Source organism: Nymphaea colorata, chromosome 1, assembly GCF_008831285.2.
Source record: "Nymphaea colorata isolate Beijing-Zhang1983 chromosome 1, ASM883128v2, whole genome shotgun sequence".
Classification (NCBI taxonomy): domain Eukaryota; kingdom Viridiplantae; phylum Streptophyta; class Magnoliopsida; order Nymphaeales; family Nymphaeaceae; genus Nymphaea; species Nymphaea colorata.
The window spans coordinates 75,429-101,398 of NC_045138.2; the positions used below are offsets into that span (position 1 = coordinate 75,429).

General features: G+C 37.5%; 1 protein-coding gene across 8 annotated transcripts; it reads left to right on the forward strand.

Annotated features, from left to right (window-relative positions):
- The first annotated feature begins 15,244 nt into the window (after positions 1 to 15,244).
- On the forward strand, positions 15,245 to 25,670 carry LOC116256660 (ACT domain-containing protein ACR3-like). 8 transcript variants are annotated; one of them, XM_031633088.2, is made up of 9 exons: positions 15,245 to 15,480; positions 15,584 to 15,650; positions 18,453 to 18,563; positions 18,882 to 18,930; positions 21,983 to 22,097; positions 23,172 to 23,239; positions 24,025 to 24,603; positions 24,998 to 25,102; positions 25,272 to 25,670. In XM_031633088.2, the coding sequence occupies exons 3-9, from the start codon at positions 18,493 to 18,495 to the stop codon at positions 25,599 to 25,601; spliced, it is 1,317 nt and encodes a 438-aa protein (XP_031488948.1). In that variant the 5' UTR covers positions 15,245 to 15,480; positions 15,584 to 15,650; positions 18,453 to 18,492; the 3' UTR covers positions 25,602 to 25,670. The 8 variants fall into 8 exon arrangements, with proteins under 8 accessions (XP_031488948.1, XP_031488962.1, XP_031488923.1 ...); XM_031633102.2 differs by having other exon boundaries at positions 18,885 to 18,930; XM_031633063.2 differs by lacking the exon at positions 15,584 to 15,650 and having other exon boundaries at positions 18,420 to 18,563.
- Positions 25,671 to 25,970: the final 300 nt, after the last annotated feature.

Consider the following 25,970-nt stretch of genomic DNA (forward strand, 5'->3'; position numbering starts at 1 on the left):
CCTGACGGAATCTCTGCATAGCATTATAGAATCTATTATGCATTGCAGACTGAAATAGACAGGAAAGAAAAAAAAAAAAGTAAACAGAAAAAATTGCAAGATGCCCATGTTGTTTTAATCTAATCAGGACAAAAAGAAAAACAACAATCTGACTTCCGCAGTTCCTTTTGCACACTAGAATATTAATAATCTTTGACTTTTGGGTTTGCTCTGCAATTCAGAGCAGAGCCCTACTCATATGACTTATTATTTGGAAGAAGGAGAAAGAAAATTGCTACTTTCTATATATATATATATATATATATATATATATATATATATATATATATATATATATATATATATATATATGTTGGTTTCTCTCAGTATCCTTATGCAATCATCGGGCTGTGTGTTTTAGTCATACCTACTAAATACAATGCATCAGGCGGCGGCTGTGATTAGATAGAACACAAAATGATCAAATATATGTATATATATATGTGTGTGTGAAAGTAAGTGTTGTGGATTTTTTTTGTTTTCGAGTTTGGAAGGAGAAATGATCAGATCTCTCACAACATATTGTCTGTTGCATTTGTACACCTACTCGATTGCTTTTGGCTCAAGAGGGCTCGAAGATCTCAACTCCTCTCTCTCTCTATCTCTCTCTCTCTCTCCTTTTCTGCTTTTTTTTTTAAAAAAAAGAGAAAAAAAAAAAAGAAAAAGAGAAGAAGGAACCAATCAATTAAGGGAGGAATCAAGCATCTGTTGCGAACATTCAGGAAGCTCTCTAGAATCTTGACAAGTGACAAGTACAACTTGGCAAAGATTCCCCCTCCCCTTTCATTCAATAACCGCTACGTGCTTCTCTACGTTGATCTTTAATCCAATCAAGAGCAGTATCTTCCACACGCGGAAGTCCTCGTTTTATTAATTTAGAAGGCTTTAGTAGTACGTAATGGTTTAAGTGAACTCATGATCAATTGGCACAACATCCATTCCTGTCTTATTCTAATTGACGTATTCACCTTGATCAATGCTATTAAAATCAAGTTAGGAACCGAATCAGTGAACGGAATCAATTTATTATTGAAGGACCTTCTGTCAATGTTATTCTGGAAAAATTGCTCGATAATTTAACTTCATGGATCTCTCAAGCTTTAAAAGAGATTTGGAAAAGAGAACCAGTTTGTTTTTTTATGTTTACCTTTAAAAAAACTGATTATTTAGATATTTTGGGAAGAACATGTATTCTTAATTAAGGGGCGTTTTATGAGGTAGGAATTGTGGAATTTTAAAATTAAAATTCTCATTTTTTATGAAATGAGAATTACATTATATATATATATAAGAATTATGATTCCAGAATTGTAGGTTCGTTCTTGAATCAAAAGTCCGAATTTGTGATCATACTGTAGGGGTTGGAATTATGTTTCCAGAATTTTTTCATTTTTCTTTAAGGCACATCTCATGATGATTTTAATTCATCAATTTTACAATTTTAATTCAGGTTTTATTGAACACATCATTTTCAATTTTAGAATTAGAATTGTATCTACCAAACACAAAAAGGAACTAGAACTGGAATTTTCATTCGAATTCCAACTTGAGGTAGGATTTTGTTTTTAGAATTTTAATTCTTGAACCAAAATTCAATGCCATCAAACACCTCATAAATGATTAAAACATTTAGTTCTTCATTATAATAAGGAGAGAAAGAAACGTAGCAACAAAGGGTTTCTAGCGTCCACTAGGATGTTTTATATGCGATCAACATCAAGATCTTGTTAATAGTGAAGAGGAAGCTTGTTTTTATATACATAAGCCAAGAAAATTATCAAAGGGACTCTGGAGCAGAAAGTAAGCTGGAGAAAGACACTGAAAAGACCAACTTCTTTGATGTGAAAATTCTACCCATCAAATATTTGTTTTTTCAGTTCTAAAGAAAAAATGTACATTTTTTTTTCATTTACCTTGGCTTCTTCTTTCCACTAGGTTAGTGTACACAAAAGAGACAAGTGGGCCAGTTTTCTTGACCCAATAAGCCTAGTAAGACCAAAATCATAACATCAAATTGATCAGATTCGGATTGGATATTTGAACAAACTACTTTAAAAAGTGAGAAATAGAAAAGCTTTCAGATTGTAAGCAACAATATGGCGAGCTAAATCTTCCTATATCTGATATTCATACATTTCAAAGTCTAACATATAGTTAATAATGCAGTTCTGATTCAGTGAAACGTAGGATTGAGATTTTATTCAGATTTGATTTTGGTTTTGAATTTAAAAGCTAAATTTGAATATGCATGGATTTGTTTGATTTACATTTGAATATGAATCCGAATCCGAATATGCAAACATTCCATAAAATATAGGTAAATGGTACATGTGTTTGATTCGAATTTGATCCATTGACATTCCTATCATGATTTACGGGTTTATAAATTGCAGCTAACCAATCAAGATAAACTATTGAAAGTCTTCGCTTAAACCAAAATACATGCCTATATTTCTTTTTTCTTGAAATTGTCTAGGAGCAGGTTCGAATCCATCAAATCAGACACTGGGGTCAGTTTTGGAACGATGTATAAGATGTCTAAGATTAATTGTACGTGCTTTTAAATCATGCTTTTTCTGGGTTAGATTGAGGAATTCCAATGCAAGCCTGCAGGGGGAGTTTCTTAATAGACAATAACAAAGGGTCTCAGACTTGAATACGAGAGAAACAGGTCAGATTCAGGAAGTCACAAGCTCAAACTGAGCTATTGATTTTGTTGTCATTGTTTTTGCATGTTGTTCTTACTGAACAAACTATCAATTCAGGTGAGTAAGAGGATTGATCCCACCGTCCGAGTGAGAGATGAAGCCTTCCCCCCTTCTTCTTACTAGGGATGTCAACGGATCGGATTCAGATCGGATATATCCTTAATCATATCCATTTTGTTCGGATATTCACATATTCAGATTTTGATTCGAATAAAGAAAAGTCATATCCGAATCCAAATCCGATTTTACAATCCGAATATGATCCAAATCCGATTTTTATATTTATATCTGAATCTGAATTTTGAACCGGATTTTGCCAATTTTTAAAATTTAATAGCATTAGATACTGGATATTTGTCTAAAAATGAATCTGATCTGAATCTGTATCTAAATCTGATCGAATATTTATGTATATCTGAATCTGATCAGATGCCATTTATTAAATTTGAATCCAATCTGTTTTCTTAATCAGATATTAAACTTTTTTTGATATCCGACTTTTTTGGATTGGATTGGTCTGATATCTGATTTAAATCAGATATATTGACATCCGTACTTCTTACTCTTAAGGCTCAAAACTGCGTTGATACCAATCGGTAAAATCTTCATGTGCTTCAACTTGCATGTAGGGACCCTTTCCTTTTTGGTACAAGAGCATATACCCGATGGCTCAAATTGAAGACAAGGTATATAATACATCCCAACCTGCCCATTTGAACTATGACCTTCGGGGCCACGAACTATGAATTAGAATATCGCATTCTTTACTTTTTAAGTATTCATCAAGTCGCTTGACCACATGACTTTTTTTAACTGTGGAGCACGCAAGAACATGCGGCACGCAATCTAATTGTTCTATGCATGTTGCTCTTAAGATAACATTCAAAAAGGAAGCAAATAGTGAGGATGATACACAATAAAGTAAAATATTGAAAGCCCCTTTTAGGCTTTCGGTTATTCTTTTTGTAGAGGGATGGGTTAGGAGAGACTTGTCTGTTTATGGACTCTCCCTATTGAACTATGGACTTCCTTTAACTTAAAAGGTTTTATCTACATCATTAATTGTTTAATTAGTAACTAAACCAAACTCTTATGGAAAAAATAAAAGTTTTACTTTTTTATTTTTTTATTCTACTCGGAGAAACCAATCGGGAATGAGAGACTTTGTCGTTTGCCTAAAACATAAAACCCTCAAGGTCATTCCCTTCCCCTCACTCCCCACCCAATGGTCGCATGGCATGTGTTGGCTTGTGCGAAGGGCAGGTGTCTGATCCAACCAAGTGTGCTACATCCAGGAGCGGAACCAGAAATTTTTCATGAGATTGGTCCAATTAAAGTTTCTAAATTTTCACAAGGCCGAAATATCGTTTTTCAAGATTTTTATATAAGACAAATGATATTTTTTTAAATTTGCATTTTTTTTTGAGGGGGGAAATTTTCTTTTATCTAATTGTGATGTCTTTATTCGTTTTAAAATCAATTTTCTTTTAGTTCAAATTTTAGTGAATTAAGGAATTTTTTTTATCATTTATCATGCAAACACAACCTAATATTTTATAAATGTTGTTGATTTGGCTTGCTTTTGCATGTTGCCTTTTGTTGGTAGCCAGTAAAACTTTCCCAAGGTCCGATATTGTTATCCATGCGTGTGCGGGGCAACGAAGGGCAGGAACTGCAACTTGGTTGATGTAAAGAAACCCTATCCCCTTAAAAAGTTATTTTTTAATTAAATAATATATTAAATAATTATTTTAAAATAACTATGGGGGCTCTTGAAAATTTCCAATTACCGGGAGATATATATCCAAGTTTTTGAATAAAAAGATTTACGTGGATTGCAATATGAAGATGTTTTTTTTTCTTTTCTTCCATTTGTTTAATCTAATTCATGGCTGTCCTTTATGCGTTCTAGATGCATACAAACAGTAGGGGAGACAGCCTACGTGGTGATGACCAGTCCCATTGTTCATTTTACATATATTTGGTAGGTTTGTAGCTATGGTTGCAATTAATTATATGCTTAACTATCTTATTTTAGTGGATGTTCATTATCGTCGTCACCACCCTTCATATTCTTATTATTATTATTAGGAGGGCTTTCTCCACATTAGTGGGGAAGCGATTAACGTATCCAGTTTTTTTTTTTTTTTTTTTAAGATTGTGCGTTGTTTTGACCATGGTTAGCAGCTTACCATAGTTATGCAGCCTGTAAAATGAACCCTAAAGTTGAAAATACTTGTATTGTTCTCTCTTTTGTATAAGCAGCCCTGGATAAGCCTGGGCATCGGGCTGGGCCGGCCTGACATCCAAAAGCTGAGCCCGGGCACGGCCCGACCCAGAAAACCCGATTAAATTTAAAAGTATTTTTTTAATAAAAATTATATAAATATAATTAATCATAATAAAATATTATAAATATATATATATATATATATATAAATTAATAAAAAAATTAAAAACTCATTATCAGGCCGGCCCGGGTTCCTTTTTTCCAGGCTCGATTCGGGCAAGGTACCAGATACCCGGCAGCGGCCTGGCCCCGTGCCTAAGCTTAGCTTTGGATGATGTGGTAAAGGGAAAGGAAGAAAAAGGGAAAGACATTTTGGTAATTTGTTAAAAAAATATCCTTTATAGTCTTTTCATTTTTTTCATTTCTATTTTGTCTTTATAAAAAAGTTTTTTTAAGTGTGAACTAAGGGTATTTTAGTTATTAATTATATTAGCACACGAAAATTCATGCACCAGTATGAGGTTCGTCTTCAAGGTATCTCCCTTTTTTTTCTTTTTTCTTTTCATGAGAATACAAGTTGGTCATTCTTTTAATGATAAGTTCTTCAATTTTTCATTGGAATTTATATGTTCTCCAAGAACTTATCTAGGTATGGTTAAATTAAACCCGAATCCAAAAAATACATTACCCAACTAAAAGTTTTCAAATTTTTTTAAAGTAGACTTTTTTTTTCAGGGCCACCCTGCCTCTATCTAAAGAGGATCAAATAGTGAGCTACAGTGCTGCCATAGTTGTAGGGAAATTCTTTGTCTTTTCAAACCACGTAAATCTTTGTGTTCTCATCTTTTTTTCTTTTGCGGATTTGAACAATGTGAATGTTAGAGAGGAGCATCACCAAGTGGAGGAAACTGCTTCAGAATATATTCTATTAAATTACGGAGATAAGCATCTTAATGCATAAAATTAATTTATGTCGAAAGCCAATGGATTTACAGACTAAGAGATCGACAAAATGAGATGAAATTTTGAGGAGAGTTTTAGTTCCAAGTCAGCAACCAGATTGCAATCACAACATTGCACCCTTTAACTTGGATATCTATCTACCACTTATGATACAAAGGCATAGAGCTCACGGGAATTGAACTAGAGACGCACCTCTTCACGTGTCCCTAGCCCGACCACTCATGCTACGACCCTTGAAGCAACGGCAGATCCGGTTCAAAACATCAAATTTGCAAATATAATTCAAATACAATGTGTGAGCATGCTTCTAAAGTAGCTGCTGTCATGCTTCCTTCATAAGCTGGGCGTTTTTGGGTTTTTTTTTTTAATATTCCCTCACTGATTGTTAATACTTTTTTTATTCTTTAGAATATCATCTTTGCTAGGGCTAATTATTTGGATTGGGAGAATAAATAGCCGGTTGGATGCATTGAAGCATCCTAAAGGAAAAGATGGTTTTGTAAAAAGTAGAAAAAGAAATCTGAAATTTGGAGAACAGCCAAGGTGGGGACAATTCATGGAAGAAGTTTTCTTATTAATAATTAGTTAGTAACAAGCAAAAAGAAAATAAAAGAAAATTTTCAAAAAGGCACATAAAATTAGAACAAATTTAAAATACGTCCAACTTTTTTTTGTCATAACCACACCTTAAGTCTTTCCATGCTTAATTTAAATGATTCTTAATTCATTTTTGTCAGGTCTAATTAGGTTAGTGAAAGAGTTCTGTATTTGACTTCTAAAAAGATACAGTGTCTCAAAATAGATTCAAAACTTTATGAATTAGCTGAAGTCTTTCTTGGGTAATTTTCTAGCATTGATAAAAAATGTTCATCTATCTAATGATACTAATAAAAAGTGATTAATTTGAATACGGTTAGATATTAACGAATGTTACTAAGTATATATAGTTAAGGATGCTAATACAAACTGAAAATAAAAATAATTTGTAGTAAAGGTATTTTAGTCATTTTTTTCATTAACCAACCTTAAGGAAGTGACCGCTTGGGGTTTAGTCAACAAAAGGTGACTTCATATGAATGTTGTAAAACTCTGATGTGTTTTTGGCAATATCAAAAAGTTAATTTTTGGGTTCAAGTGAAAAATATAATATCCGTTAAAATAAAACCTTCTTGCAAAGGACACACTTTCCATAACTTTTTTAATCACTAGGTTAAGGTCCCTCTCTATCTCTCTCTCTCTCTCTCTCAATTTGATAGTGAGGTTCTTTTATTGAGGTGAGCATCGAGCCTGGTACACCTCAGGTACCTACTACTCGGCCGATCGGGGCGGTTACTTTGGCTGACCCAACCTGATGGGAGCTGATAAGTTTTTAATATTATTTTTTTTATTAATAAAATATATTTCATATTTTAATTTTTTTATTTTAACCGGACGGGGCCTGGCCAAGCTCAGGTTTCGAGCATCAGGCTCCATTCTTAAGCCCGCCCAATGCCCAGGTCTACCTTCTATCTCACTCTCTCGCACAATAATTTGATAAGTTGTGAAGGGGCTCTCTCTCTCTCTCTCTCTCTCTCTCTCTCTGACATAATTTGATAAGTTGTGAGAGGGGTCCAATGTAAGAGGTTTACGACCCACCGCTCAAAAAAGAACTTGAACACCTTTGTTCCTATCTTTAGGGTCATGGGTTGTATTGGCATCGACGATGGCAACAATATATTTTTCAACTTAGGTATTGTGTTAGATATTCATTGGAATAGAAGTAGAGATACGTCTTTTTCACGTGTTCCTAACCCGGCCAACTATTTTATGCCCGTTGAGGCAACTGTTTAACTAATTCATCTCACCCTTTCATGTCAACTTCATCAAATTTATCATCTAGTTTTTTTCTTTAACCACAAAGAATCATTAACTTGCAAAAAGCAAATAATGTGCTAAACTAATTAAAAGACAAACCTGAGACTCTTATCTATGTGCATTCTTTCATTTTTTAATAAAAGTTGGGAGACCCACTCCCATAAAGGTTATCTTATCTTGGCGAAAATAGGGAGTTGACCCGAGGCTGAAATAAAAAGAATCATTAACTTGCAAAAAGCAAATAATGTTATATATATATATATATATATATATCTATATATATATATATATATATATAAGTTGGACCATTCAATTATTTTATATATATATAAAAAAGACAACTTAAAATGATATAGAAAGGAAAAGTTAAGATTTCTAAAAAAATCGACCTAAACGAAAGTATGTCACCTTCTAAGTCATAAATATACATGGCATATTAAGGTTATATATCTCTAGAATGCCTTTTAGCATGCATCAGTTTAAGTAGTTTGATTTTGGTCTCCAACGCAAGCAGTAAGTGTACACACATAGATATCCCAAGTTAATGAAAAAGATTGATTATTCCAAAGAAAAGGACAAGACCAAACCCTAAGGATGGTGTTTGATAGCCTTGGATTTCATGTCCAAACCGGATCTAAAATCTGAGCTGTGTGAGACCCACTGCTTAAAAAACGAGATTTCGTTGTTTGGTCAAATAACAAACTCACTCAGCTTTTGAATTTGAAAGAGATTCTTAAAGTGCTTACTTATTAGAAGAAAACACTATTTTTGGTATAATAACGAAACTGCCCATTTTTAGAACGAAACTTTCTTTCCTCTACCAAGTAAGGAGGTTCTTTATCATTATGTATTGAAAAATAATGACTTCTTCCATCAAGCGGATCCAAAGCTGAGGTCCTGTTTTTTCTAACTTTTAAAATTTAAGCTATTTGCCGACACATGAGCAACCTTTTTTTTGTAAGTCTTTTGTACATTGTAACTGCTGATTTGATGAATATAGATATTGCAGGCAGGGACGGAGCCGGGGCCCACATGAGTTCTGACTCCACCTCAATTTGCAAATATATATATAAATTTTAAAAAAATTTATTTGTTATACATAAATATTTTGAAAAATGATATTTCGGCTCGTGTTAAAATTTAGAAACTTTAATTGAGCCTCTTATAAAAAGTTTTTGGCTCCAGCCCTGACTGCAGGTTATTTAAATATACGACAACTATTCACACAAGTGGGTGCAGGAAGGAGTATGCATATTTGAGAGACAAACACGATTCTGCCAAGATAAGTAATGCTAGCATTGGGAATAGCCGCCTAGTGCGCAACCAAGTAGTAGAAAGGTTTTTTGTTGGATGCAGTTCGTTCTTGTGTTGGATTAGGAAAAAAAAGAAGAACTTGCTTACAATTTCAATTGATTGGTGCTACATTGTTTTTTTATTTATTTTTATAATAAGTTAAGATGGTAAGATGGAATAAACCCGCTAATATTCCTGCTAATATTTTTAAGGCATCTGTGACGGAATGACAAGCAATCATACCGGAAACATAGTGTTTCATGAATCTTTCTCAAAGACCAGGCTACTTCACTTGACCGTAGAATGAAAGCACACGCCTAGAGGAGAAAATAATAATACCTAGCTACTGGCGGCGCTAGTGTGCCAAGCCCAGGGGCAGAGCATTAGCCCCGACCTCACCTCAAAAAAGATTTTTTAAAAAATTATTATACGTAAATTTTAAAAAAAAATCACTTGTACTATATAAAAATTTTGAAAAATGATATTTCGGCCTCAATCAAAATTTACAACCATGAAAAAATTTCTGGCTTTGCCCCTGGCCAAGCCCCTCTGTGTCTGCATATTCTATTATTGAATTTTTAGGTTGCCGTTTCAGCCATGTGAGCTAAATGTTTTTGGAAGGGCACTAATTCATAGATTTTCATACCTAAAAGAGCACTTACATGTATGACAAAGTAAATCTTAAACAATATTAATGTAAAAATGAAAGAAAATTGACAAGCTGGTGCCCACACCAGTCTATATGTCGCTCCGCCAATGCTATCAAGTCAAATCTTCCTTTATCTTCCTTTTATACAAGTACTGTCCAATAAAGCATCTGCTGGGAGCGAGCTTCCCCTTGCATTCCCCACGAGTATGATATATACAGCAAAAGAGCAGAGCAAAAGCAAAAGACCATGGCAGCAAGGAAATCACATAAGAACACCTGCCGATGGGAACAAAATAAATAAAACCAGAAAGCAAAACATAAGAATGCTACCACATCAGACCTATTAGCATCTGAATACGCTCACGAATAACAGAACCAAGTCGCCAGAAGTTAGATGCCGCAAATTGTGACTTTAGCACAAAGGAATCTCAGATGTGATTTTTTTATGAAACTTATATATATATATATATATCATTAAAATAAGTTTGGGTGTTTTTTTTTTGTCATTGAAAATTGTTGTAAAAAGTATAATCCCACGGTTTTTAGTGTGATAATATATATATATATATATATATATATATATATATATATATATATATATATATATATATATAGAGAGAGAGAGAGAGAGAGAGAGAGAGAGAAAACTGATAAAATAAAAATGCATAACAAAAAAGTCTTTTATTTACAATACTTGTGAGATTGCTTATTTATTTAAGTTTGCGTACTGACATTAGCAAAGTTTGTACCTTAGTCGTGGACGTATCTTCTAACTGTGGTGTCTCCAACTATCTATGGAGTCGTGCTGATGCAGAAACCTGAGCAGTTGTGAACTGTACACATTTTGTTTATTTGATTTCAACTTGTCACTGACAGCAAAAACCCAAGTTTTCCCTTGTGTCTCTCATCTCTTTCTTTTATTTTTTATTTGTCATGCATTTTATTTGTCATGCTTTCTCTAAGTAAACATTAAAAAATAAATAAAAACTTCTTCTTTTTTTTTTTTAACTTGAGGAAAGAAAATACAATTGAAGGTATATATATATATATATATATATAAATATAAGAGCAGAAATATTAGATGGAATGATAGGTATTAGTTTAACTAAGAGGTATTGTAAATGTGATTGTTTTCACTTGAAGAACGCGAATTGCTTACGTAAGAGGTCAAAAACCTCTTTTTTTTTTCCAAAATTTGAATAAAAAGTAAAGAATAGAATTTCTACATTTATTGCCAAATCCTCTTAATCACACTGAAGAATAAAAAATAAGTTGCTGAGCAATGTGGAAATGTTTTCTTTTTGAACGTTCATTGGTCTGGGAAAAAAGGTAGAACTCAAGATGGAATTGCCCTTCAATCATTGAGGGAGGACACAAAGTCATAAAAGGGCGAGAGAATTTCTCCCATCACAAGTTGAAAAGGACAAACATATCATACTTTTAGGGACATGTTCATATCATTCAAGGTATTCTTTATGCTCAAATTGCCAACAAAAACAAACACAAGTTAAACAAAACACTCTAATGTCCACGTCTTCCTCAAGGTTAGTGTGTTTTTATAAATTTAAGTGATGGCGGTGGTTGTGATGGGAAGATTATATCGATGTCACGCATTAATTAATATCATTTCTCAGCATAGTTGGGATACTTTTTGGCTTTATTCCGGATGGAAGATGGGAGATGAACGGTCCAGATTCTTATTTTGTTTCCGTTATTTATATAATATTAGGTCCTCTTGTACCAAGATGGGATCTTCCTTGGCTCTAATAATGCACACCCCAAGTCAATGGGAGTGCTTAATTCGATATTTGATCATATTATATATGGAATAAATATGTGCTATTATAATGATGAAGTGGAATCATACTCCTATTGGGGATAGCTAGGTCAAACCAAAGAGTTGACTCTAGAAAGATTAGGACCCGGGCCTGAACCGACTGGGTCAGGGTGTAACGCCCTCCTAGGGACTTGAGCCTCCTAGGGACTTGAGTGTGTTGGTTTGTTTCCGAGCAAAGATTTATGAGAGCATTTGGTAAGAAGAACATTATGTTTGGTATAGATCATCTAAGAACACTATATGTTGGTTTTAAGAAGTATTATGTGATAATATAAAGGTTGGGTATCGGGTCGAATACCTGATGAGTATCTGGTACGTGAACCGAGCTCGAGCCAATAAAAAAGGCACCTGGCCGGCCCGAGTGGGCTAGATATTTTTTTAATATATATTTTATGAATTTATATATATAATTATAATATTTTATTATGATTAATTATATTTGTATATTATTTCATATTAAAAAATATATATTTTTTACTTTAATCAGGTCGGGTTTAGACTTGAGTTTTAAGTGTCGGGTTGGACTCGAGCTTGGGTTTGGATGTTGGGCCGGCCCCATGCCCAGACTTAATTAGATGATATTTTTAGATGAAACATTCATATGTTTGTTATAATTACTCTATGTTTATCATACCAAGAAAACTCTGCAGCTACTTGGTTATTCACTGCCTTTTGAGTTGGGCATGTTTGACATGTCGGTGTAAAGTTCAATCAAACACAAGAGAAGCTTTCAAAGATAAATTTTCTCTTGCAACTCAGATTCTTCTACAAAAGATGTGAAATGTAAGCCTTCATGTAAACATGTCAACGGATCAGAATTGGATTGGACATTCGAACGAACTGCTTGAAAAAATCAGACATGAGTTAACATGTCATCAAAAAATCAGATCTAATTCAGTTTTAAAAGTAGACATTTGATTGGATTCAAAATTTAGATTTGGTTTTAAGTAAATATCTGATCGGATTCGGCCTTAGACTCAGATTGAGAATTTTTTTTAGATAAAAATACTATATCCGATATCATGCATTTTAAAACTAGATTTTAACAAATTATAATGCGTTGTGGATTCATTCTTGCACTTAAAAGTTGGTTTTCAATTAGATGTGAAGATCATATGGTACAGAGTACAGACGCGAAAAAAATGTGAGAAAATGAAATGTCGTTTCAAACTAAAAAAAACTTGTTTTTTTGAAAAAAAATGTGAAAACAAAAAAAATGCATTTTTAACACGCTTTTTCATTTTTTCATTTTGTTAATGCCACAAAGTTTTTTATTTTTTATTTGTTGCGAACCTACTTATCTTTTGAGGTTTGTCTTATGATTTTCTCACTTATTTTATTTTTTTTATTTTTACTTTTTTTTTAATTTTAGAAAAATATACCATTTTTTCCCGTTTTTCCCTTCATTTTTCAAACCTACCATATTGTACCTGACTGCAAACATTTTTTGTGACTATAGACTATAAACTTTTCTTGGTTTGTGTTTGAACCTAAATTTGAATACGAATACATGGCCACTCAAACATGATCTATTGACATCCCGACTTTATTTTGTTTTTAATCAGGTTAGTATAGATTTATTGGATGTAAAATGAAAAGAAAAAATAAAACAAACTGAAAAGATAAAAAATGAGTGACCATCTTGAAAATATCTTAAGTACGTCAGGGTCAGGGGTCTGTCCTATTCCCTTGTCGTATACAGGCGTCCAGCGTGCATGTGAAGTGAGACAAAGATTTTTTGTCTCGTAATTGTCTCAATATTTAAGCTTTCGTGACCAGACAAACTCTTAATGACTAGTAATTTAATCGCCACGAGGGCAAACATGTCTCGGTGAGAATATAATATACACCAATCCCAGTGTGGTTAAATTGCTCCGAGGGTGGAAAATATCTTGTCCAACGTGCGCAGAGAGAGAGAGAGAAAAACCACAGCCTTCGTCTTGAAAGCCGGGAGCCCTTGTCCTCAAAGCTCGCTGGACTTCACCTTCCGTGGTCCTTAATATTTCGGCGCATGTCAAAATTTAGAAACTTTAATTCGGCATCTCTCATGAAAAATTTCTGACTTCACCCATGTTTGACGCCAATCAAAATGTAGTGCCTATAAGAGTCAAACATGAGAGAGAGCGATATACCCTTACTCGCTAATTAGGAGGTTAAGAAAAATTAATGTTGTTACAACCAGTCTGAATCGGCTTTGAATAGATTGATTTTAATAGAATATCTAGCAAGTAAAGAAGCAAGGTATTTGATTTTAACTATTTATGTTCAGCTATTGTTAATGTTAATAGCATTTTCAAGAATTGTTTGTAGTGCTTTTAGCCATGAATTTGTAGTTTTTAATCATCAGATAACATCTGACATTCGACACAGTTGAATTCTTTTATAAACACATATGCCTAAGTGGGGGGCAGAGCCAATAATCTTTTGTTGCAAGAGCTAAACTATAATTTCAAATAGGAAAAGCAAGACATTCAAGATTCCATTAAAGCACAACAAACTAAAACAGGGCAGGTGAACAATTCTAAATAGTAAAAATGAAAAAACTAGAAAACTTTCTTCATTATCGAACAAAGAAAAAACTTTCTTACAACTTAGGTGGCGTTTGACAGTCCTACACATGTTTTCAAATAGGCTTCCTGTGAAAAAAAAAAGTTCAAACTTAAAACTGTAGGCCAAGATTTAGACAAACCTGGTCTTACATGACCTGCGTTGGCGCTCGGGATACGGGTGGACAATGAGTTGAGCTACTCAAGCTACTTATTAAAGCTCGGCTCATGAACAAGCTTTAACCGACTTATTTGCTTAACGAGTCGAACTCGAGTTCATGAGTCGACTCGTTCAAATAATCGAGTTGAGTTCGAACTCAACACGTAACTGTCGAGTCGAGCTTCAGCCTTAATCGAATTTGTCGAGCCTTAATCAAGTCGATATATTCAAACGAGTTTACGAGTTTGTCGAGCTTTAATCGAGTCGAGTTCGAACTTAACGCGTAACAATGAATAACAATTCTATTCAAATGAGTTTGTTGAACTTTAATCACATCGAGCTCGAGTTCAATGTGTAACAATGAATATCAATTTTATTCAAACGAGTTTGTTGAGCCTTAATCGAGTCGAGCTCGAAGTCAACGCATAACAATGAATATCAATTTTATTCAAACGAGTTTGTCGAACCTTAATCGAGTCGAGCTCGAGCTCGAGCTCAACACGTAACGATGAATACGAATTCTATTCAAACGAGTTTGTCGAGCCTTAATCGAGTCGAGCTTGAGCTCAACACGTTACTGCCGAGTCGAGCTGCTTCCGAAAACCGAATTCGAACTGACTGAACTCGGGCTCGACTCGGCAAGTGTTCAACCCTAATTGGGGACGGGAGGTTCTGTGAAACCTTAAATTTAAAGTGATGTTAAGTAACTAACATTCCAACCTCAGAGCTGCAACGGACTGAGAGAGGACGTCCGATCCTTCCATCGGAAGGTGGAGACTCGCCCTCATCCAACGAACCTGGGCAAAGACCTTATCAGAAAGTTCCTCGTCTGGAAATCGCTTCGCCCGAAGCAAGTGAGGTGTTCCTGTTGTAATTCTCGGATCTTATGTGGGTAGTTGAGACATTTCAGCCTTCCAACCGCCACCATTTATACGGACGGAGGGAAGGAGCGGAAAAACAGGGACGGCGTAGGGAGCGCTCTGCTTCTTAACGTAACTTGGCCTTTGTGAGCGATTAGGTTGCGAACCGGCACTTTCCGATTCGTTCTAAGAGGAAGTTGAAGTTCATAGGTGACTTCCCTTCCAATAGTCTCTCCAGCTCTGTTTGTGGATCTTCCGCCATTGCTTCTCGTCTCTAAGCTTCCGAGCCGTTTCGTTTTCGTTTTCACTGTTGTTGCCGGACGAGTGCGGCAGAAGAGCAGGTCTGCATCTTCGCTTTTTTTCCCATTTTTTTTTCTTTATTTCGATCGATTTAGTTGAATTTTGAGGTGTTCATTTTATCTTTGTTTGGCGTTTCCTCTGTAGGCACTTGCTTTTTGCTCCTTTCTCCTGTTCTTCTGAGTTGATTTTCTTGATTATGCGTCTTCGAGAGGTTTCTACTTCTCTTCCTTTCTCGTTTTTTTGGTCTGGAGAGCGTGCGATGGTTGTCCGAGTGGCGAGTGTCCTTTGTTTTTTGTGTTATCTTCCCCGGAGATCTGAAAAGTTGTCTTGCTTTCGTTTGATTCATGCATCATAATAAATTTTGTGAGATTGTGATTGTTCTTGTTCTGTTTCTGTGTTTATTCTGTTATTTCGCTCTGTCTCTTTCTTTTTGCTCGTTTTTTAGAAATCGGAAACTGTTTGCTTGTATTCCTTTCCACTGTGACTCATTTAATTGAGACTGGAGCTTTTTTTCTACCGTCGTCTCCGCTCCATTCGTGGATTCTGGTCAGAGATCAAAGACGGTTTCCGTTTAGATATTTTCCATTCTGTTGTAGATTTTTCTTCAATCACCCGGATCTCTTCTGTGGATCTGCTCTCAATGTTCCGTAATGCGTTTGCTTTTTCGTTAAGATCCCGTTTTTTCGCTCTGTTATTTGATGCTCTTGATCTTGTGTCATTTAATCTTACCGTTTCGCTCATTTCTTGCTGCCGTTCCTTTGGTGTCGCGTATCAGCGTATTTTCCTTTTGTGTTTTCTCTCTTTTTTTTTGTTGATTTCACGCGTCTGTGACTTCCATTTTCGTCCGATTCTCGTTGCTCTCCCATATTTTTTTACGGTTCCCTTCTGCAAATTTGGAGGTATGATTCTGAGTTTGTAAACTGATTCTTTTGTATGACCGTCCTTTCTATATTTCTGAAAAATTTGTATGCGCGCGAAGACTTTCCCTTTCAACTTTCCCGAAAGGGAAAAAATTTCCGTCATTGCCGGACCTCCTGCTGCGCTTCGGCATAACTTTTGAGGCTTTGAAGTTTGCGTCTCCCATATCGGAAGAGGAGACATATTCCGTGTTCGTCCCACGACAAGCCAACCACTAGGCTGTGGCATCTTCGTTTTCGAGGCCGTCTTCATTCGGCTTGTTCTTCCTCCTCGGTCGCTCGTGTTCCGTCGCTTCACGCCTCTCCACAAGAGAAACCCTCTTAGGGATTTTCTCCGTCAATCCCCTTGGCACCTTTTTTCTCTTTTTCCATGCTGGTCCTTCCGCCTCACCTGGGTCAAGCTATCTCGAGCTCGTCTCGTTTCGAAACCCACTGGGGAAGCAGCCGTACTGTCATGCTAGCACCATATCTGGACGCCTCCGTTCTTTCTTTGTACGAGCTCTCTCTCTTTCGGTTTCAATATATATCCCCCCTGCACTCCCTCCCGGAAGAGCGTTCTATTACGTCTCTCTGCGCTTGCCGATTATCACTCCATAATTTGCTTATATATCCGTTTATTATATCAACACATAATCTCTCTCTTATAGATCTCTGTCTCCGTTCGTCACCCGTCAATTGTGAGTAAGAAGAGGTAAAGAAGGGTTAGCCGACTTACTCTTTGACCTTCAGTTCAGCCTATTCCCTTATTTTCTTCCGCCTCGCCTTTTCTGTTTCTTTAGGTCAACCGCTGCTTTTTCTCGTTTCCTGTTTTTTATCACGGCCAGTGTGGTCTTGGAAGGAAGCTTAGCCGTGACATCTCGGTGCTATTCATTTCATAATGTCGATGGCCCCCCTACAGTCCACTCCTTTTCGACAAATTGGCGCCACTAGAGGAGTCAGAAATTTTAATTGAAGAGAGCACTAATTCAATATCATTAATTGGGGCACAATCAAATATATCAAAAACATTAAAATTAAATTAAATTAACTTTATGAAGCTTCTGTGAGAACTCCCAATGGCTCCGCCAATGCTTCCCGCCATTAAATTGCGGTGTCCGCTTGCAAGTCAAACTCATAATTTTTTTCCTATTAGTTTTACCTTGATAACTTATCTAAGAGCTGACGAAAAGTTGCGGTTCCAATGAGTGGAACATCTTAACCTTTTTTAATTGACACTGGTGAGAACTCTCAAAGGTATGGTAAACTTTTCCATATGAACCTCTTCCCTCTTTCAAGCGCCACGAAGTGAAATCGATTTTCACTTCGTATTGAAAAAGTAAAATATGTTCTGCGCTTATCTGGTCTATATTGTTTTTGAAACTCTCAGTTACCACTGACATGGTATTTTGGGCTAAAAGGTAAGAGTTACTGTTTTAGTTTTCATTCTGCCTGCAACAAAGCTCTGCTCACCGCCGCCTACGATTAGTTTAAGAACTTCGACGCCTGGTTAGAGCTTCATACATCAAAGCGAAGAAAGAAAGAATGATAATCAAGACTCTAAATCATTTTCAAGACAACTGGAAATCCTGGGCAACTGCCCAATGATAGATAGTACATCAGCCTTTCCGGAGTCCAAGTTGGAATACAGTAACTACAAGCCACTTTCCGACAAATAAAAAGGACGAATGCTTTATTGCTTTACACTTAAAAGGCGTCAGTTAACCTACGGCGTGTATGAATCCCTTCAGGACCTTTGAGGCATCTCCTGTCTTCCTTGCTCTCTGCTCCTCTGTAAAATACAACCAACTTATTTTTCTAAGTGGATGGTCGTCATTCGGTGATTGCCTCGGCCGAAAACAGTGGGTTGCCTAAACAATGGGTTATCTGGGGATCGTGTCAAAGTCTTAGATGCCATATAAGTATACCACTCTGCAGTTCCTTCAGAGAGAGCCATCTTTTGTTTGTTGATATGTAGTATATACATATAAGTACCATCGACTTCGCGCAAGATTATTATAAGCTGTGCGCTGATTGACTTTGCCCATTTCATGTCTTTCCGTTGTTTACAAGTGAAATGTTCGTAGGTCCATTGACAAGCCCTTGCGATTCATGTGCAGAGGCGGCAAAAGTGGGAAGGAGAGAAGAGAGGCCGCATGCATGGGGAGCATTTGCTGGCCTTACTTTGATCCCGAGTATGACACACTCAGCCAGAGAATCAATCCGCCGAGGTAAGCTTTCTTTAGAAATGACCTTTAGTCAGTTGACCCCTTCTCTTTTTTGGAAGTGGTCTTAAATACTTGCTACTTATTGTTCTTCAAATCCCAAAGCCCACAGCCAAAAAAAAAAAAAAAGAATAAAGAAGGAAATTTATTAAAATTTAGCCCCTTTAAACCTCAATCAACTTCTCGTCAATCAATGAAAAAAACAAGATGCTTGCAAAATTTTATGTGATGAAAATGCAGTTTTTGGCGTTGGGCTGTTTCTAACACCAGCTCTTTTGGATATTGGAATTTGGATGACAAACATGGGTTTATATCTTCTATCAGCAGGGTATCCATTGACAACGCGACATGCGGCGATTGCACCCTAGTCAAGGTAATCTCTACTTTTGAATTTTGAGATATGATAAGACGTGAAAGCATCGTAGAAGAGAATCACTGAACTATCCGTCTTACCCGTAGTCTTCTTGTTGTACCGTTAGAATTAGACTTCTCGAAAGTCGGTCAAGAGCCGAGCAATAAAGCTAAAGTGTCCTTTCTTAGCGACACCCCTTGGATTCTGACCTCAAACTGAAGAAGATAGGAAAGTGATAGCTTAATAGTTGCCCCTTGTATTTCTGTGGTCAATGGAAAGGACTACAAGCATAAGCATAAAGTTGGTCGACTGAATTCATATCAAATGACAGTCAGGCCATATTTGATCGCCGAGATCTGTCTATGCGGATTCAGAACTGATTTTAAATTATTTTTTTCACTGGATCGAGATTGAGACCTAAAGTGGTCTAGGATCCACCAAAGATTAGGTTAGGTAAGGTTATAGGGGTAGGTGCCCCTTGAATCTGAACGTTTCTTTAGGTCAAATCTAATTATATGGACTATGATGTACATGGTTGATTTAATGAGGATTGCCTTTTAATTTATTTGAAGCGTAGATGGATTTTCTGGAATTAGCAGACGGTGTGTTGTTAAACCGAGGGCCTCAAATCCTCAATCTGAGATTCATGAGGATCGTAGATCCATGGATTTGAAGTCACACCCCCCAAAGGACCTCAAAATAGAGCTTTTTACGGGGAAACGTGGATTTAGGATCCACGTCTTGCACTTATGTGGAGATCCACCGTTGGATCAACAGTGGGAACCACAAAAGGAAGATTTGAGATCGGAGGAGATCTTAGGTCCACGGGGAAACATCTATGCGCAGCTAACAGGACGTATGATGTGCTGAAGCCTGACTACACAAACTAGCTAAATTTGATTGAATGTGAAAAATACACCATTTTTATGGTAAAATATTGAACCACGGTAGGTTCGGTTGATCTAGAAAAGAAATATATATGTTTATAAAGCACGTGCCTCTTTGTCGCAAGTTAAAAGAGCTTATTTCCGCGACTCTGCACGCTTACTTTGTCTATAATGTTGTTCTGGTAGAGCATGGCCATTTAAAGGATGTTCTACTTAATTATGAAGTTCATTAGGGCGTGTTTGGGCAAAGAACACCCTACGTGCCCATTTTAATGAAGTTATTTAGACGATGTTTGCTTCCAAGCCCTGAAAATGCTAGGATGGTCCACTGGCATCTGCTGCAGGACAAGTAGGCTTATCAAATAGTCCATGAGATGCAACAAAAGTAACAAAGAATCATAAAAAAGAGTGTCGGGTGTTTGATTGTGGACCGTATGGATGAGACTAGGCACCTCAAAAGTAGTCTCTGAGAGTTGTACTTTCTCACCACCCAACACTCCCTTGGGCCGGTCCTCAAAGTGAGACGGCTTGTTAAAGCAGGAAAAAGGAATTTGACTGTTGCAAGTCTGACTTTTTTCACCCGCTTCGACAAAGAAACTAAGAAAGCAGAATTTACAGGCTTCTTCTGTGTTTGACAGCTGACTGTACGTTGCGTAGATTCTTCACCGCAAATGAAAATTCCTTTGATGTGAACAAAGATAATTTCGATAATTTCTCTCTGTACAGAGACATTATCTGCCGTGCAATAATACATCAAAATAGTTCCGAACATTAAAACAGATGAAGGAAAAAGTGAGGTCTCAATCGGCCCGATCTATTTCTTTCGGCACCATGCACTTTGGATGGACGCGGTGATTTTATCGAAACCGTCAAAAACACTGGTTCGCTCTGGGTTTAGCTTGCATAGGATTGAGATCATGACTGGTCTGGTCTTGCCCTACGTGGCTGTATCTGCTTGTTTGTGGTCGTGAATCTGCAGTTTAGGAAAAGGCGTCTTGAACTCGTAAGCACTATCAGAGGCGCACGGACAGGATGGCCTACCATCCTCCTGTGGCACCGTTGGGGCATCCAATCTCGCATCAAGGATATTAGGTGAGGCAGATGTAGCTGTAGTGTGTTGCCCATCATGTTTCTTAAAAAAGCATTTTGCAAGTTGCAGTCTGGCCAGGCCGGAGCTGCAAATCCTATGGCCAAGAATAAGCTAGGCCCAACCTAGAAAATGGGTTCTGGCTAGCTAGGAATATTTTTGCTTCGTGACTTGTAGACAGCAGCCCAAGTCAACCACCTCATTATTAAGTGCACCCGTTTTAGCTTTTTTCTTTTCCTGCTACTTTTGCAACAAAACAAAATCGTACGTTTTGCAAGTCTTTGATGCGTTTGCATTTCCGAAAAATATAAATTTCCTTCATGCCGAAGGTTCAGCACATTCACGAACCTGGAAATGTGTGGTCTAAATGTTTAGACAAGATTTGCAACTTGCAGATTTGAGCAAACTTGAGATGGACAGACTTTCTCAATCCTTATTAAATCTTATTGATGCATCCCAATAAACTGTTCTAAGGGGTAATTTGTAGACTTTTAGCAAGCAGAGGTCAGTATGGCTTGAAATTTGGAAAAAAGTTAAAATTTTATTTGATTTTTGAAATTTTTATATTTAAGTAAAAAAATGTTTTATCGAGAGAGATATGAAGGTGAGAATTGTTCAAAATACTTAAAATAATTTGCCTACGTTCAGGATACATTATCAGACTCGTATCCCACTATAATAGAGTTTTCACGGGCAAGGGCGGGAGGGCCAGTGACGAAGCCGACCTAGAACCTTCTTTTTCTCCGTTTTAACCATGCAAGGTAGTTCCACAGGGTCATCATGTTTTATCCGCGAAAAGGTAAAAATTAAGAAGTCCACAAAGCTTGTCACTTTTGCCAGCCTTGCTGACGGTCCGGGTCCCCTTGATGGAATGATGGGCGCTTTCCCTGAAGCAGGTTTTCTGCTTTCGGGTTTCCGTGCCTGATACATAAGCCAATATCAGGTTAGAGGTCCCCGTTGCAAATTCTATAGTAGTAGACGCGGCCTTTTATTGAACTTATAGCACTGCACTTCCTCAAGAATAAGCAATATTTGGAAGGTGAAATGGCTTGCTTATTATTGTTTTTTTTTTTTTTCTTTTCTGTTTCGTCTATTACAGGTTGACAGCGTTAACAAGCCTGGGATACTGTTGGAAGTGGTTCAGGTGCTCACCGACCTTGATCTTGTCATCTCAAAAGCCTACATTAGCTCTGACGGGGGATGGTTCATGGACGGTAAGCCGAAAAGAGACGTAGATAGAATATTTAGAATATTCTCCATGAATACTTTACCAAAATTAACACGCTAAGTTTCTTGCGTGCCTCGCAGAATCATCGACTCATGATTAAGTGACTATGGTGCGATGGTAACCATAGTCAAACTAGTAAGAAACTGGATTGTCTGCTTCAACTATTTTTCCTGCTCGCTCTTACAAGTCTAACGACACAAACGTATGCAGAATATTTAATACTGCATGCAAAAAAGGATACATAATAAAATTTTAATGTACAAATCAGATCAAAGAGTTTCAGGATGAACGGATTTGGCTATCTTGGCTCATAACATCCGATGTGGGCAATGGATTTCCTTGTGGTTTTCATTTCACATTTCACATTTTCACGCAGTCACAATTCGGCAGAATTAGATTTTCCAATTGCTTAAGTTGTAAGGTAACTGAAACTACCATAAAAAGAAGAATTACGTGGTGGAACATGGACAGGAACTAATTTCCAAATAACTGAGTCCTTGCTAAGTGAAAAATGCGCCCTTGAGTCTAAAGGGAACTTTGGATTCTTCAGTTATATGTTGAACTTGGTTGAAATTTCTTGTTTTTGCAAAGTATCAAACGGTGTCTGTCCTGTGATTAATGGGTGAAGAATCTCAATAATGGATATTGGCTGCATTCATGGTTCTTTCTTTTAGACTCTCAATTCTCATGGCATTGTCTCAAGAACTTTTGGGGGCTGTGGCACCTGACATATTGTAGGGGAGGCTGGCTCCTGAATGATCATGAATCATTTTATTATGCTTACAAATCATATATAAAAGTAATTTCTTAAAATGGCAATTATACTGGTATTCATCATATTTTGTTGTTGAAAAGTTGCTTTAAATTGAGTGCGGCTGATTAAATTGATGGTGCAACTAAAAGGTGATACCAATATTCTTAATATTTATTTAGTGCACATATTTCAAGTTCTTTTATCAGGCAGGATAAACGTGCCCTTAGATTGCTATCATTCATTTGCTTGATGTAGCCTCTTAAGGCACTACCGGCAGAATCACTAACGTTTCTTCTGCATGGACAGTTTTTCATGTTACGGACAAGAAGGGGAACAAAGTGACCGAGTCCAAGACAATCGAACAAATAGAGAAGGTAACTGCTCGAAATCTTGCTTCTTTAATGCAGCGCTTATTTTAGCTTCGAGCCTTTTCTTTTTCCAATACGAAAGAACTTTTTAGAATTGGACCGCTTGATCGACCTCGTCCATGGACGTAACATCTCCGGTGAGGACCAAATTACCGTGAACGAGAAACGACTGCCTACCAAATAAACCTTTATACATGTTATTGGTCGAGCCTATTGGTACTAGTGGTGCAAGACAGTTCGGTTCCAGGTCAGCCAAACGATAGAAATCTAGTAGACTTGAATGCCCAAGGAATAAAAAATAACACAATACGAACCAGTTCTGACCCATCTGCGCCCTATCTAATACTTGATACAGCGCATGCTTCCGAACCCACGCTTCACTAAAACCCCTCTTCTGAAAGTAGAATAGAAACCCGTTCAAAAAACACCAGCAACTTTTATTATTGTGGACTGGGCGCTTTTTCATCTGTTAGTTTTTCTTTTATTTGTTCTTTAGCGGCGGCATGTGAAAAAACCAGCTTCTTGAAAAGATCATTTTCATCGATTCTTTGGATGGTAAAAGTAATAACTCTATAAGCCTTAAAGTTAGACTTTTAGCGTGCTCAACTGTTTCGTGGCCGACTCAATCTCACGTCAACAACTTGGTGGCGTTCAGCCCTCCTCCTTCATAGTCATATGATGGATCTCTTATTATCTGTTCCCCTACAGACTTTGTTGTCATCGTTGTACAAAATTCTTATACAGGTCGTAGTGAAAGAAAGCAGGGTCTAAAGGGTTCACCATCTCTACAGGCACTTGGGGCAAATGGATCCCTCAACACCCTGGGTCTGCAAGCCCTTCAGGGCGAGTACACAGCCTTCGAGCTCATGGGCAACGACCGGCCCGGCCTGCTCTCCGAGATCTCGGCCGTGCTGACCCAAAACCACTGCAATGTGGCGGCCGCGGAGGTCTGGACCCACAAGACCCGCGTTGCCTGCATCATCTACGTCACCGACGGTGCGACCTCGGGGAGGGTTGACGACCCAGCCCGGCTCGCAGATATCGAGAGCCAGCTCCGGAACGTGCTTCGCGGCCGGAACGGGAGCGCATGGACAAGCATCGTGACGGACCTGACCCACGCCGACCGGAGGCTGCACCAGATAATGTCCTGTGCCTCGGCAGGGGGCGACGTTGATGTGCCGGAAGAGGCCTGCCACGTCGAGGTCCCTCGGCCACAGATCACCGTCGAGAACTGCAACAAGTACTCCGTGGTCAATGTCAAGTGCAAGGATAGGCCCAAGCTGGTGTTCGACACGGTTTATGCGCTCACCGAGATGAAGTGTTCTGTTTTCCATGCCTCTGTTGCCATGGACGGACCTTATGCTGTTCAGGTAATTAAGACCTCAATCCAGAAACATTCTCTTCTCTCTTCTGCTGTTCAATTTTGATATCCTACTGGTAACTATGGACATAGCTTTCTAGTTGATCGTGGGATCTTCAATTTGTTTTTCAGTTGCTAGCAGCATACTGTTGGCGAAATTCTATTAATTAAAAAAAATTGGAATCACTTTTATTGAAGATAAAAGAAAAGTATTTACTGTTACCATTGCCGCTTCTTTGAACTTTTACCAATAGCCACAGTGCTATATTATATTTTGAAACATTAGAGGGCGGGGCGGCCAAGGTAGCGTCTCCTTTTTCTCTTCTTCATGTTATTATTTTTTCTTTTCAATATGCTAGTTAACGAATTAACAGTAGTTCGACAACTGGATTTTGACTCTGCAGGAGTATTATATCCGTCATATGGACGGCTGCACTCTCGACACAGAGGCTGCAAAGAAGCAAGTCATCAATGGCCTCGAGGCCGCCATTCTTCGCAGAGTGTCCGATGTGAGTACATATTATCACCATACTTTTAACCATAGACTAAGTTGTGCATGCACTCGAATGAATAGTCTCATGGAGTCTATTTCTATTTCTATTTGATTGCGCATCATGTGCAAAGGGACCGCAACCATCTTTCATAACCATATGCAGTTTTTTGGTGGCATTTGCATAGTGTGTGAGCCTGGAACTAAGTGGTAGAGATCGAATCGGGCTGTTGTCGGAGGTGACTCGAGTTCTGCGCGAAAACGGCCTGTCGGTAATGCGAGCCAAGGTGACAACAGGAGGGGGCAAAGCTGTGAACGTCTTCTATGTCCAAGACACATCAGGGAACCCTGTGGACATGAAGACCATTGAATCTCTGCGCAGGGAGATGGGGCAGAACATGATGTTCAATGTTAAGTCTGCTTCAGACTCAGATAGGCCTCAGCAACCTGTGCGAACTACCAAATTCAGCTTCTCTTTCGGATGTATCCTTGAGAAACTTCTGAGCATAATGTACTAGAAAGTTGCTTGCAATGCCGCAAATGTGTATATAACAGTTTCCTTAGTTTGAAATGCATATTTATATCCATACTAGCGTTTCTTATTAAACGTGTTAATGCCCTTTTTCTCTCTCTCTCTTTCTCGCTCTCTCGAAGCAGGGGGCCAGCCTCTCCCTCTGTTAGTATCCGACCAGTTGCGACCAGAAAGTCCGAACCAATCTAGAATCCTTGTTTCCAAGACCTATCTAGAATCCTTGTTTCCAAGACCTACTTGAGGACAATCTAAAAACCAAAATCCTAAACAAATTAAATACAATTGTCTACCCGGCCGGATAGGACCCTGGCACAAAACCCAATAGGACGAGTAGTACAGGAAAGGTATATCCCAA